Genomic DNA, 15,485 nt, shown 5'->3' with positions numbered 1-15,485 from the left:
AATAAATGGTGTTGTTTTAAGCCATGAAGTTTTGAGGTGGTTTGTTACATAGCACGAGCTACCTAAACCAGGCCTTCTAGCAATTTCAATGTACTTCCATGTATTATTCTTACTTCTGAATTCTTGTCTGCCAGGGTTTAGTGGCCAACCTGAGATCTAGATGCTGTAAGGCATTTTACAATAAACACACACACACACACACACACAAAGTCCTGTGCCTTGGCTAACCAGTTTTTCTAAAGAGAGCAAAACCCCTTCAAGACATTTCTATTAAAAACAGCTTAAGAGGAAAAGCCTCTTGGTATAATTATAGACACAGATGGGATCTAAAAGTTGGAACATAACAAGCAGAAAACTTTGTGGGTGGAAGGGACATTAAAACACAGGGCGGGTTCTCAACAATTACAAGCTTCCACTCATGAAACTGGGGACTGATTAGGCCAAGGGGCTAGAACTGGCTCCTGGCCATGGCCTCTGAAACGTTTTCCTCAGCACTTCACACTGACATCAGCCTCTTCTTGTTGATCTCCTCTACCTGGAGTACCATTTCGGCTTTAGGTCATACATGATCCTATGTGACCCTCGGGGAGCTACATTACTATGTGCATCTGCATCTGGTCTACCAGGCAGAGTGCTAAATTCTTGGAAAGTATTACTAGAAATCTGTCTCCATCCCTCAGAGCACCTAGTGAAGTTCCAGGCACAAATTAAGCAGTCAAGGAAACCTTAACTGATCACACAAAACCAAGTATTGAGGTTTTAGAAACTCGGTGGTCGTTCACAGAAAAGAATCATTGTGCTCCAAAGTACTGACGGCACCTCAGTTTCCGCATCTGTGAATGGTGAGACTGCCGTGAGGAGGAACTGAGATAATGAATAAAAAGCACTGTAACTATACCACCGAATACTACTTGGCAATAAAAAGGAACCAACTTCAGATGCACTACATTCAGTGAAAGAAGCCAATCACCAAAGATCACATATTACAGGATCTCATTTATAAGAGCTTTCTGGAAAAGGCCAATTCATTGGGAGAGAAAGTAGGTTAGTAGCTGCCTGGGGCTGTGGTGAGATTGGGGATTGACTGTGGCAGGGCAGGAGGGCTGAGAGACATGTTCCGCAGTCAGACCGTGATGGTGGCAGCGCGACTCTTCAACTTACTATAAAAATCATTGGATGGTACCCTCAAAACAAGTGAATGGCTTGATACATAAATTACACCTCAAGAAAGGTGTTTAAAAATATGCATAGGGTTTAGAGAACAGTGCCTGGCCCAGAATGAGCACCACCTAAATGTTTATCAAATCACATAAATAAGCCTTATTCTTAGGAAAACCCAGGGAGAGCAGTGCTCACAAGGATGCTGAAACAGCCTAGTCTTTCTAACCCCTTGTTCACCCCACCTCCTCATCTCAGAGAGCTAAACCCAGGGATCCTCTTCCCATGAATCCAGGATGCCGTTAAGTCCACCATATGTGTCTCTGGCTGCTACTGTCCCTCCCACTGCCAAAATGCTACACAGTTTATTAAATGTCTCTTGTTTATGTAGCTCCTGATGCCAAGCTGTGTTTTATTATACTGAGCCAACTGCTCTTAGGCAAGGTTTTTCGGGTGGGGTGGGGGGAGGTGCTGGGAGGAGGGAACCGTCATAGTACGAAGGGAGGGAGATTCCTTAAAACCATGACTCCAAAACAGCTGCTGATTACTCACAGAAGCCCACACATCCCTGCCCTTGACAAATGTCAGGCCACAGGGTAGTTTGAATCCTGATCAAAGCCTGGACAACAATACCCTTTGGGCGGAAAGAAGGAAGGAGCTGGGGAGGGATGCGAGTTCAAGAAAGAGAAAAGGGCAAAAGGGATGGGAAAGAAATCCCTGTTTGAAAGAGATTTACACCCAGGCTCTGCCACATAGGCAAGAACAGGGAGGGTTTCATTTGTAATATGGTCCTGGAATAGACAAGAGTCCCAACCATACAATTCTTCTCCATTTGTGGCTTTAGCATTATGCCCTGAACCATCTGTGTGGAGTTCTCACTCCGCCCTGTTTTATCTCCTGGCCTTCATTATAAACTGGCCCGGCCACTTGGTTCCCATCAGGTCACATGCTCATTGATGCTGGTGGAGTTAATCTTCCCAGCCATTAAAGTACATCTATCCAAATTTTTTTGAGAGGGAGAGAAATATGACTCCATCTCCCCACAGTCTCCTCAGACTTGGCAAAACAGATACCTGGAGTCCTGCCCAGACCTAGTAAGGCCAACCCGGTTCCTCCACTCAGTGTCAATATGCATGCAATCATTCAAAGATTATTTATGGAGCACCCACACATGACAGGACCTGGGCTCCCTACCCTAGCAGTGCATCTAAACTTGAACTTGCATTGGGATCACCAGGAGAAATGGGCAAACACAAATTCCTGGGCCCTAACCCCAGAGCTCCTAAGTCAGTAGGAGTCAGCATTTATAACCAGCTCCCAGGTGATGCTAACACCACCGGGGCGTGGACCAAACTTTGAGCAGCACTGTTCTAGAGGTGACAATGGTGAGTAACACATGCAGCTGGCCTCCAACAGTCATTAATCTGTTACTGGACACAAGGCGTGTATGAGCACAAAACAAAATGATGTACCACGGTGTAAAACATGGTAAGTCTTAGCCTAAGGAGAGACCCAGAGAGCAAGTGTGGGAAATGCAGAGAAGAGGCTGGGCCAAAGACATATTTGTGCACATCACATCCAGGTGCATCTACCTCCAGACACAAGCTCTTCCTGGGCGAAGACCTCATTGTATTCATTTTTCTACTTCTAATACCTAGTACAATGCCTGGTACACATGCTCAGTGCAATGTCTCCGGAGCGAATGAGTGAATGAATGGAAGCATCCATCCATAAAATTGTATGTTACAAAATCACAGGTCCTGGTATTTTTCTGCCTTGTCAAAAATCAATGTATCAACAAGTACTGAAAGAGCACAAGGACTGTGCCTAGAACATTCTGTCCTGGATCCCAGAGTGAGCATGACATATGTGGTTCCTGCTCTCCTCAAGCTGACATTCTCCACATTTGAGTCCAGAGTTCACTGGAGCCTTTTCTGAGCCCTACCTCTGGCTGGCATGCCATGGTCCTGGGCTTTGAATCCTGTCTTGCTGGACCTGAGTCTTAGGTTAAGTTACTTAACCTCTCTGTGCTTCTCTTTCCTCATCCCTAAAATGGGAATAACAGCAGACATCCTGTGAAAGGACTAGAGTGCAGCTAGAGATGCACTGAGAACAGTGCCTGGTCCATAGAAAGTGCTTGTTAAGTGCTCGCTTATTTTTACTATCATGACTATCACCATTGCTATCTTCATCATTATTATCATCAACAAAAGCTGACATTCTCAGGAGCACAAGATGCTATCAGCCTATAAAGTGCAAAACTCAGAAGTCTGGAGCAAAGAAAGCAAGTCTTCTGAGCTTCCAAAGCCCAGCCTAAGTCTTATCGTTTTCTTCCTCTCCCCTTACTTTTCCTGTCCCCCCGCCTCTCCAATGTGTTCTTGCAACAGCTTCTGGAAACACCTTACCCGTCTAGAAATCAGGGCCATGGCTGCGATGGCTCGAGTCCAGGCCTGAGTTGGCAGGACTCAGGCAAGTCGGGTCCCTCTCATTCAGCCACACACAGTGTGCTTGACACCCTTTTGGAAACCAGTGACTTCGATGTAAGCCTCCTGCAAGGCGGCAGCTGGTGGGCTTTGGCAAAGCACACAAAGGGCGTGCGTCCTCTCTCCCAGCGACCCAAGGCACCCGGCAGAAGGCCTTCACGTGACTCCCATTCAGGCTTTTGCCTAATTAAAATGGCATTACCACTTGCCCTGGCAGGCTGCTGCCACCACCGGCTGCCATATCCAGTTCTCTCTTCTGGAGCTTTTTCTTCTTGTGTTCAGTATTTTGGTCCCCAACATGGAACTGAAGATGACTGGATTAAGAGAGAACTGCTTGGCCCTCTTCCCCTCTACCTCGCCCTGAGATCCCAGGTCTGCAGACAATTATTTACCATCTCTGTTTAGTTAAACAGAGGTTAGCTCAGAGGCCTGGCCTTCAGCATGTTTCTAAAAACCAACAGGCCAAAGTCTTCTGGGTTAACAAATGGACTTTATTTTATAATTGAGCATAAGGCCTCTCAGGGCTGGGCACTCACATTTTATATGAAGCAAGACACTCCTGGCCTGCCCACCTCAAAAAGACACGATGTCAGTCCTGGTGTCTGGCTGGCTGACAGGATAGGTCACTAAATGGATCTCACATTTTCTCTGCAAATTCTAAATTCCTTCCTCTCAGGAGGGGGCTACTTGCCTGCAAGTATCGCCAGGAAATTCTGTGAGAAACTCAGTTCTTTTTTTTTTTAATATAAATTTATTTATTTTAATTGGAGGCTAATTACTTTACAATATTGTATTGGCTTTGCCATACATCAACATGAATCTGCCACAGGTGTACACGTGTTCCCCATCCTGAACCCCCTCCCACCTCCCTCCCCATCCCATCCCTCTGGGTCATCCCAGTGCACCAGCCCCAAGCATCCAGTATCATGCATCGAACCTGGACTGGCGATTTGTTTCACATATGATATTATACATGAGCAAGTCAGTTCTGTCAGCCCTGGCACAGACTGAGTGCCACCTTGCAGTCTATGGCTCAGGAGCTCTTGAGAAGCCACCTGGTGGAGCTTAGGGAGGAGTTCAACTGCCCCAAGAAGCAAAAGCAGTCAGACTCCAAGGTGAGATCCATGGGACAGAGCAACACTGTTTATACCATTCGGGACGGGAAGTGAAGAGGCAATAAAAGAATAAACGACACCTCAGTAAATCCACTACTACCACAATCTGCCATCCTTTCTGCATGCTGTGGTATTTACTCTTTTATCTATTTGCTCATGTGTTCATCAGAACTTATTCAACACCAAAGAGACCGCATAGGGCATGCTGGTTGAGGGTAGAGGCTTTGTGTTCAAGGAGACCTGCTCAATTTCCAGTTCTACCACTTGACCAGCTGTGTCCCTGGACAAGTCATGTGCCTTCTCTAAGCTTCAGGTGCCTGAGTGCCATAAGTGTGGTTGTGGGAGCTAAATGGCACTATGTATGTAAACCACTCAGCACCATGCCCCACAGAATATGTGATGGTAGTGATGGTGATGCAATGATGAAGATGATGAGAATGAAGAGGAGGAAGAAGATGAAGACTTCTTCTTCAGGAGGGCTGCTCTTGGGTATGGGGATAAAGCCACCGGTAGCTACTGATCTGGCTAAGGAGTCCTGGGAAACTCCTTTTCCAGCTCCAAGATTCCCAGCCTTTTTTGGATGAAAAACTACATTTGTTCCTTCCCAAGACCTGAGATTCCAGCTCCCAGTTTCTGGGGAAGACAGCCCCCAACAAGGGTAGTAGGTAAGGAAATCAAATGGGGGATTCTGCTCTGTTCTTCACTGTTACCTACAATCCTCTCTTCTGGGACCCTCTGAATAGAAGAAAATCCACCCACTCACCAGACCCTCATCCTCAAGCTTAGTGCTCAACCTGGTAAGGGGAGAAACCAACTGGGACCTTGCTGTAATAGAGCATAAAAGGCCTTTCATCGTAATCTGGCAGCTGACCACTAGAAGCATTCCAGGCATAAAACGAACCTCAGGTCTTTAGACTCTTCATTGAACATTCAGTGGAAAGACAACATTAAATCACTGAGAGGCTCTTGTGATGGAGCCCATAGGTGCCTTATGAGATTCCCCTCTGCTCTCACCAAGTTCTGATCTTCTCCATGTGTTTTCATAACCTTTGGTGCTCATGAGAATTCTAAGCAGGGCCTTGATTGAACTCATTTAGCAGATGAGGAAGCTGAAGTGGACAGAGGCAACACAGCACTCCCAAGATCATGCTGCAGTCACTAGAATAGGAAAAGTTAGAACTTCAGGCTCCAAACACCAAACCTGTGTTCCTTTTCCCCAGTGGCTGTCTAGTCAATATTCAGCTGCTGAACTGAACTTATAGACTCCTCACTAGCAGAATGAGAAGAGGGAATGCCTGTGACTAGACTAGAGGAGGAGTCAGTATCTCTGAGTGTAGATACTGGGGGTGGTTCAGAGTTCATCTGGGATTGGCAATGGCCGGGGACACCGACAATATGGTGCCCATGAAGAGTTCTAAGTTGCCTCCAGCCCACATCTTCTGTGGGCCCTTCTGCCCTGAATTTATCCCTTCATATCATCTACCCCATAGCTTCCTTTATGTGGCTCTGCAATGGCTAAGTCCTGTATGGTTTAGTCACTAAGTCGTGTCCGACTCTTTTGTGACACCACGGATGCAGCCTGGCAGACTCCTCTGTCTGTGGGATTTTACAGGCAAGAATACTGGAGTGGGTTGCCATTTCCTTTTCCAGAGGATCTTCCTGACCCAGGGATCGAACCCAGGTCTCCTGTGTCTCCTGCATTGGCAGGTGGATTCTCTACCACTAGCACTACTTGGGAAGCCCTGGATAACCCAGCCTAAATGAGCTCTAATGACATGACTTGGCCTACAAATCAATGAAGATCCAAAGACTCAGACTCAGGCTCCTGAACAAAAATGTGCCCAATTTACTTCCTTTTCAACCACAAAAGAGAGGCAACAACTAAAGTCTCAGTTCATCCCACTATACAAAGCATATGGGGCCAATTAATGCCAGATAGGAAGACATGCACTCCATGGTGCATGTTCACACACATACCATGGGGCGAGTGCATCGGGGTGGGGGGACTTTAATTAAAGGCTGCCTGCCACTGTCCTCTTGAAGTCATTGTTCCACCCCTTGATAGCTTTGTCCCTAGACTACAATCCACCTGACTCACTGTCCCCAGGACCACTGCAGGATTTCAGCTTCAGGCTTTCCCTCCTTCAGACTAACACACACCAGTGTAGGTCCCATGAATTAGAGACCCCAGGGTGAGCAGCAGCCTCCACAGTGAGTACACGCATCAGAGGATCACTTCCTTGAGCAGGGGTTCCTAATTCTTGCTGTGCCACGCCCTCTTCAGCAGGCTGGGGAAGCCCTTTTCAGAATGCTTAATGATAAAAGAAAATACATAGGCTCATAAAGCAAATCAATCATACCAAAATGCAGTTATCCAAATACTCAACAGAAAATTGGTAATAGAGTATTATGTATTCCTGTTTCTCTAACACACGAAATAACAAGATCTAATGGTGAGTCTAATACCACCATGACTTTAAAGTAATGAGCCTATTTTGAGCTCTAGTAGTTGTAACATGATACAGAAATGCCAATGAGTTCTATTAGCAATCAAGTCACAGGTACACTCCTGTGGTTTGTGGCTTTATTTAGAATTGAAGGAAATGTCAAATTTTAGGTTAAGCTTAGTGAAACTGAAGATGTCATTTCTTCCCAAACTTTCTGAATTCTGTCCACAGACTACTTTGAGCTGGGTCATTTCAGGTTAGGATCAACTCTTGTCCCAGAGAAGGGCTTGCCCTGATGGACTGCTGCAAAAGACATGAATGAGCCATATATACCAATAAGAGGTATGTTAACAACGAGTTGTTGTTGGGGAGGGTGGAGGGACAATTTCTAAATACTGAAATAACATTCTGAGCTTCCCTTACAATGAAGAAAAAATGATGTTCTGGGCCATGACATTACAAGCATGGTGAAACCACAGCTAAAACAATCCCAATGCAAGAGATACAAATACCTGCCCTAGTAAAATGAAAGTGGCAGGCTTCTAACTTACTCACTTGTTATCCATTATATTGTTTCTCTTGGTATTAAAATAACTTTCTAGATTAGTGATCATGCCTGTCATGGCACATCCTTGGATAAGCTATCCAACCTACCACAGCCCAGAAAAGGTATATGTGTAGAAGGGTGACTTTGATGGCCATTTTTTGTAGCTTGTCCCTGCTGCACCTCATATCATAGTTGACTGGATCAAGAGTGAGCATCGGCTTCAAGAGCAGCTTAACTATTGGCTGGTCAGCAGCCAATGACATGGCTTGATTTTTTATTTTTTAGTGATTTAGGTCAAACAGCCTTTCTTCCTCATGTTCTGCTTGAGAATATGAAGTGAGACACACTGTAAGGAGGCAATTCTAAGTGGCACTCAAAGCTAAAACAAAGAAGCAAGCCAGACTTTGCCTCAGGGTCCTAAGAGGAAAGAACCCAGGAGAATCTGAGCCCAGCTAATGGTGGAGAGCTGCACTGGAGACCATGAGCAACAATGATCGGTCTTTAGGGTGACCTCAGATTCATCCTGCCTTCCACTTCCTGTCTCCAAAGCAAAAGCTATGAATGGAATTCAGAGGGTCCATGGGGGCGGGGAATCACATTTTAAATATCACTAAACTGGAAGTGAAACTTAGCAACTCCTTTCCCTTCCTCTGGGAAGCCTTCTAGAACCTCTAAGATTGGTTGAGGTATCCCAAAAACAAGCTCCCAAGCCCCTTTCACCTCCTCTTAACAACAGAGAGACAACATTCATTGTAACGCATACCTATCTCTATCTCACTTCAAACCCTAAGTGTTTTTGTGGGCCAGACCCCTGTTGGTCTCCTTTGGATTTCCAGGGTGTGGCAAAGTAAATGTACTATAGTATATACTGTAGTTTCCAATGTTATGGAATCAATCAATAAATGAAGTTTCTACAGGAAGTCATAGGGACATAAAATAACAATTTAATGATGGAAGCTTAGTGACCAAACCACAGCTCTAAAGAGGAAAATAATGGAGCAGATACCAAACCTTACAGGAGAATACTAGCATTAAGGCCTCTCACACAACAGCTGTTAAGGCAATTCAGTTCAAGGAATATTTACTGTGACCTACCATAGGTCACACTCCCTTCCTATAAGGCTTTAACTATTAAATAATATAAGAAAGACATAGCTTAAAAACAATGCATATACAATGAGATACATATGGTCCACGATACATCATTTGAGGGGAAACTGTCATTAGCATAGAGTCAGATGACCTATATCCAAATCCTGGCCCCACCACTTATTAGAAAAAGAAACTTAGGCAAATTGCTAGACCAAGCCTCCATTTTCCTATCTGTAAAATGGGGCTAATGATACTTACCTCACAGAAGAGTTAGGAAGATTAAATGCAACCATTATGTGAAAGCACCTGACTGGTACATAAGAGAGATTCATGGGGTTTAGATCTTTTCCCTCATATACAAAATAGATTGTACATAGTCAGTAAGATGGTGGTTGCAGAAGACAGGAATGTCATCTGTGGCATATTACTACTCCTAAATCCATTCTACCCATGACTGTGATGCAACCAAATTTTTACTCTATTTGGAGCAGGCCGGAAAGCAGTTTTAGCTCAGCACTCAAAAACAAAACAGAAATTCAGCATGAGTCATATATTTAATGGTAACTTTTCCAGTAGCCACATTAAAAAAAGTAAAAAGAAACCGGGGAAATTAATAATGTATTTTATTTAACCTGATAAATCAAAAACATTATTTCAATATATAACCTATATAAAAATATATTAATGATGTATTTTACATTCTTTTCCTGATACCAACTCTTAGAAGCCAGGTGTATATTTTACACGTGGAGTGATCTTCTAGATACATTTCAGGTGCTCAATGGCCATGTGTGGCTGGAAGCTGCCTAACCAGACAGCACAGGGCCACCTACCATGGTGAGAGCTATGGGGACCACTGCACTGGAAATCAGACTGTCAACATTTTGTTTATACAGTGGATAAGAGCTCAGACTCTGGGACCAAACTGGGTTTGGATGCGGTCTTTGTCACTTACCAGCTGTCCGATCTTGGGCAAGTGACTTTAGCTCCCTGTGTCTAACTCCTTCATCTGTAACAGGGCCACAGCCATACCAGCATCCAGAGCTGGCGAAGATGAAATGAACACATGCAAAATGCTTAGAACTGCATCAGGCGTGTAGTAAGCTTTCAATAAATGTAATAGTGTTACTATTACAGGTCCAGCAGCGGGTGGGGAGAGAGTGGCGGAGAAGTGGAAAACCTATAGAGGATTAGAGGCTTGCCACTTCCCTTTTGGTGCCACCCAAACTGATTAGGTGACTCTTGCTGTCCTCCCTTACAGGCCAATGCAAGTAAGAATCCTGGGACATGGCGTCCCAGAGAGAAACAGTCTCTTGGAGGGTGGCGGGCCCTCAAGTTTATAATCTAGAGGGAAGCTGAGGAGCTATGGTTCCAATTAGGAAGGCAAAGCTGGCCCCAGTACCATTCCCCACAGCTTGGCAGGAAAAGTCATTTGCAACACACCAGACCATGTCTCCCACTTTCTGTCTTTGTTTCTCTGTTCAAACATTTGCAAATCATTCTGAATTTGGGAGAGGCGGCAGCAGCAACTGTTTTAAAAGGCAAAGCCAGGATCAAATGAAAGTAGACCAACACACAAGTGGGCAGGGGCATTAGAGGATGGAATACAGATCATGAAAATGAAGAAGAAATTAAGAGTAATAAAATTAGTGCCTGCTGAATATAAGCACCTCTAATTCTTACAGATGAAGAGTTATCTGCATCTCTGAACTCCTGATGCTCAGATAGGTCTATGTCTCCTCCCTGGCATTCCTTGGCCAGGTTTCTACGATACGGTTACAGGTCAATTCATTTTTATTTACTTTTTTCTTGAGGTATCACTTACATAAATCTTAGGTGCATGACTCAAAACCTTTTACATACACCTTACAGTGAGGTTCACATCATTCAGGTCAAAATATGGAATACACCCAGCACTCCAGAAGACTCCATCCCAAGATAACCACTCTTCGGACCTCTTTCTCCAGAGATTAGCTCTGCCCAGTTTTGAACTTCATATAAATGATATGCCTCCTGTCTGTTTCCTGAGTCCTCAAGCATGTACTTAAGCAAATTATAGCAGAGATGCAGAAGAAAAAGGAGCAATAGAAAGTGACCAAGGACACAAGATGGGTCTCATTTATACAACCTGATACCCAAACAGGGCACCCGCAAAGCAGCCCTCTAGAGCAGGGGTCCCCAACCTCTGGGATCGAAGGCCTGATGATCTGAAGTGGGGCTGATGCAATAAGAATAGAAATAAAGTGCACAATAAATGTAATGCACTTGAATCATCCCCAAACCATCCCCACTCTGCCTAGATCTATGGAAAATTTCTGTTCCAGAAACTGGTCACTGGTGCCAAAAAGGCTGCAGACTGCTGCTCTAGAGGATGACATCCCACACACTCCATTCAGGTCCCCTGACTGCAACACAACTACCACTCTCCTAGGTTCCCAGGTACTGCACAGGAGGACGCTCAGCCAGCAGGTGCTGAGCTGCAGCTCGACACAATGTCGCTCTAACTGGGGAAAGGTAAGGAGGCCTTGCTTCTCCTGGGACCTTCTTTTTAGTCGAGCATGCAAGTTACGAGCTGGAGACAGCCAGCCTGGGTGGGTCTGAAGCCAACCTGGCCACTTCCTAGCTGTGTGACCTTGGGTAAGTTTCTTCATTTCTGTGCCTTCTGTGTCTTGGTGCGCTCATCTGAAAAATGGGGATAGCAACAGTACCTGCTTCATCAGACATTACAAGGAGTAAATGCCTAGAACAGTGCTTCATACAAATATGCACCTTCAACTCCCCTCTTATCAGGATATAGATGACAAAAAGTCTTCCAACCTTCCTGGAAAGCTTGTGTTTATTAAAATCAGGAGGCAAAAGATCGAAGTTAAGGAAGCATAAAACAGGGAGAGAAACCTCATTCATAAAGGAAGATCTCTGACATAAGCAGGTGTGGGGAATGAAAACGTCGCACTCCCTAAATGCATGTTGGGTTCACGCACGCTGAGGTGATACTGTGTGAGCTGGACTTCACAAAATGCCCCTAACATACTGGCAGGAGACCGGACTCTGGCCCCAAACCAGAGCGGGTGTTCACAAGAGAAAGGGAGGCGGGTTACTGTCATTCTCATGACAGCAAACACTAAATCGAAAATCCAGTTGTCCCAGAATATCATCTTAGAAATTCCATCCACCTCTAGAACTCCATTCACCCTACAAAAGGTCCCAAAGCCCCAGGGCTCGAGAGATGGGGAAGTGACATTAGACAGTATCAAGGGACATCTCGTACCTCTAAAGATTTTTTTTTTCTAGACAGCAATGAATTTTCAGAGATGCCATGAACACAGTAAGAAACTTTCCTACTAAAACATTTTCCAGTATTATTACAAATCTCCCGTAGCATATTTCTTTCAGGCATCTCACCTGGGAGGTGAGCATGGAGCAAAAATATACTGTTATATTTACTCCCCAGGAGGGTCATAAGGAAAAGCAACTCAAAACCCAAGCTTAAAGGTCAGTTCAACAAAGGGCAAGGGTCAGAGGGTCAGGGTGATGAGACAGTGATGGAGTTTAAAGACTCCTAAAAACCCAGGAAAGCCAGTTATTTATTGCCTGAAATTTTAAAAGACCTTGCTAGGCAGAAATAGTTCTACATCTTTAGGGCACACATAAGGAAGGGCCTCAAAGAATTTCAGATCTAGCAATTTCTTCTGGTTTTATGATTAATGGAGAAAGGACTAAAAAATTCTCACTCTCTCATCCCTGCCCCCCAAGCGCGTACGTGCATGCGCGTGCATGTGTGCATGACCACAGTTCCAGTTTCGCTTCTGACTCAAAATCTTGCTAATACTGTCTATTCGTAAAGGGCTAGCCATAAAATGTTGATATGAGCCAAACTGACTTGGACTTTTGCCACAGCGTGTATATAGATACAATGACATTTTATTTCCTTTTCCTCATCATTAATGAGTTTATTGCCTCAAAGTGCTTTAAAGTTCTCCAAAGTAGTTCTGTGGTTTATAAACACCCTAATAGCATCCCCAATAAAAACGACAATGTCCACCTGTCTGTCTGACCCTCAGAAGACTGCATAAGAATTAGGGATCTGCTTACCATTTAATCTCTTTGGGGAAAAGGTAAAAGGTCAACCGAAAGCCCACAGGTGCTAGTTAACATAAGTGAGCAACTCCATAAAATTAAAAAGGTGTGCCTTCAAAATGAGAATCCTGTGACCCTAATGTCTAGCAAACGCACTTAGACTCTTTGGCAAGCAGGGATGAGAAAATTCCTAATCCCAACCTAAAGGTGAGGTAGTGAAAAATCACCCCTTCACTCTTTACTTTCTGAAAATAACCAGAGACCAGGACATTAGACATCTAATGCTGGTCTTGATTTCACAATCACATGGAGACCTTCTCACTTTGACAACTCTGCCCACCCAGCTTCTTGCCACCCAGCAGATACCAACTGGCACCCAAAAGATTGAGGCAAACACATCATTAAGACACAAATTAAAGCCTGCTTTCCTTCAAAAGAGTTGGCAGTGTGACTTACTGATTACATTTTTAGGACAGTAAAAGCCATTTAAGGCAGCTCATAAACCTCACGCCAAAATTTTTTTTTAACAGATTAAGCCTAATTTTGCTATACAAAGAAAAATGACGGAACTATTAAAGAGGATGTTAGAGAAGAATATTTGGTGACACAGAAAGATATTCTTGTTCTAATAAGTGAAAAAAAAATCAGTTTACAAAAAAAATCAGTTATAAAGCAATATATAGATTATAAGCCCATTTTATTACAACACATCTAAGAAAACAACTGGACGATATACACTAAAACATTAAAAGTGATTCTCTTTGGGTGAAAGATGCAGAGATTACTTTTATTATTTCATTTTGTTGATCTTTATTTTTAAAATTTGGTTCATTTTACAGGTCTTAGGCTTCCATACTAAGAAAAAAAAATTAAGCAGCTACATTTAAGTTTTACTGAAGTCCTAACTCGACCGAGAGTCCAAGATCAATATTTGGTTGAAATGCTTCCCTACCATGATGTACAATCACACACACACACACACACCGAATCTCACAAACACAATACCAAGCGGAAGAAGCCAGACACAAAAGCTTAGAAAGTGAATGATTCATTTACCTAAAACACGAAAACAACACTATGATGTCAGGAATTAGGGCGGGAGTTGCCCTGGGGCTAAGTGAGTATTCAGAGCATGATTTAGTGTCTTGCAGTGTTTCTAGTTGTACTTAGTGGGGAGGAGCTGGGAGAAATGAATCTTTGCCAACTCGTGTGGGCCGCCCAGGCCAGGAGTTCTGTTTAAAAACACCTACCCCTTATAAAAGACAGATCTGGTGGCCAAATGACATGTCTGCTGGGCCCTCGGGCCTCTGACCTAACATCACAAGCCAACAACACGCACATCCAGAATTTCACAAACATAGTGTGAGTCTGGATTCCAGTGCAGGTACCAGGGAGGCAATGTTTCCCAACTCATTCTCCCCTACACTTGGTTTCCCACTGGCTGGCCGTGTAAAATCACAATGGATAAATGAAACAGGGGTAAACACACACACACACACACACACACACACACACACACACATGCACACAAATGAAGCTTTTGCTGTTAGGTTACAAAAAACACAAAGATAGCCAACAAGACAGTTCTGGATGAAAATAATGCCTATGGATTCCTGAACCCTCCTTGGCACCAGTTCCCAACATCCTCATACTCAGTGTCCAGGAGGCTGGGACGACTTGGAGAACTGCAATCTCCCCTAAACACTGGGGGACCAAGGACCCAGGGCCCACTCTAGACCAATGACCTTTGGGTCTCACGGGGTGGGATGCAGACATTAGCATTTTAAAATCCTTCCGGATGAATCCACTGGGCAGCTCAGGTTGAGAGCACTGGTTTTAGAGCAGCACATATGAAACCTTAATGTGCATCCATTACCCAGGACAAGTCAGGCTGAAAACGAATGTGCTGCTGGTGTTCTCGGCCCTGATCCCCACTGGGACCAGTGAATGAAGATCCAAACCACAGCCTGAAGCTACAAGCCAACTTACTGAGTGGGCATTTCAAAAAGGGGCAAGAATGCTCCTCAGATTTCTCAAGCCCCTGAGGCCCACGTACACATGATGGGATGCCACGTCTGTGTCCCTTGGGGCTACTGCATAGGTGCGGGCGGTTTCTGCCATCCTCCGCTTTAGAAAGAGGCCATCGGAAGTGGAGGACACCAAATGTCTGGAACATCACATGAGAGAAAGGCAGCCAGCCCCCTACCAGCTCCCACCGCATTCATCACTAGAGGCTGCTCAAGAAGTGAGGGCTCCCTGCCGCTGGTGGTTTGCAAGGGCCTTCTCTAGGCTTCCCTATTTGACAAGATATTAGGCACAAGCCAGACCAGAGTCTGCATTAATGAGACCCACATGGGACTGCTTAAGAATAAACACTCACTTAATCCTATGTAGCTGAACAGTCTAACAAATGAATTAGCTGGTGGCATCCACTTAGGATATATGATCCAATTTATACTATGATTTCTTTCTAAGGGCTGAACTGATTTTGACACATATAAAAATGTGGTTTCAATCACCCACAATTGCACCGTTTGAACAAGGGGGAGAGAAAGGCTTTAAAGGG

At 44.4% G+C, this 15,485-nt stretch overlaps 1 protein-coding gene across 31 annotated transcripts in view; it reads right to left on the bottom strand.

The window, feature by feature from the left end:
• NHS (NHS actin remodeling regulator) overlaps window positions 1-15,485 on the bottom strand; it is a 501,937-nt gene that overhangs the window by 263,288 nt on the left and 223,164 nt on the right. For 16 of the 31 annotated variants that reach the window (XM_044937036.2, XM_044937040.2, XM_044937048.2 and 13 more), the window contains one exon: window positions 5,771-5,914. The exons of 14 other annotated variants lie outside the window; for them this stretch is intronic. In XM_044937036.2, coding sequence (XP_044792971.2) covers window positions 5,771-5,849 — 79 coding nt within the window. In that variant the 5' untranslated portion in view covers window positions 5,850-5,914. Of the gene's footprint in view, window positions 1-5,770; window positions 5,915-9,797; window positions 15,483-15,485 lie in introns of those variants that run through there. One more of the 31 variants, XM_044937055.2, reaches the window with a different exon arrangement.

Source organism: Bubalus bubalis, chromosome X (genome assembly GCF_019923935.1).
Source record: "Bubalus bubalis isolate 160015118507 breed Murrah chromosome X, NDDB_SH_1, whole genome shotgun sequence".
Taxonomy (NCBI): Eukaryota; Metazoa; Chordata; class Mammalia; order Artiodactyla; family Bovidae; genus Bubalus; species Bubalus bubalis.
This window is presented reverse-complemented; position numbering and strand designations above follow the sequence as displayed.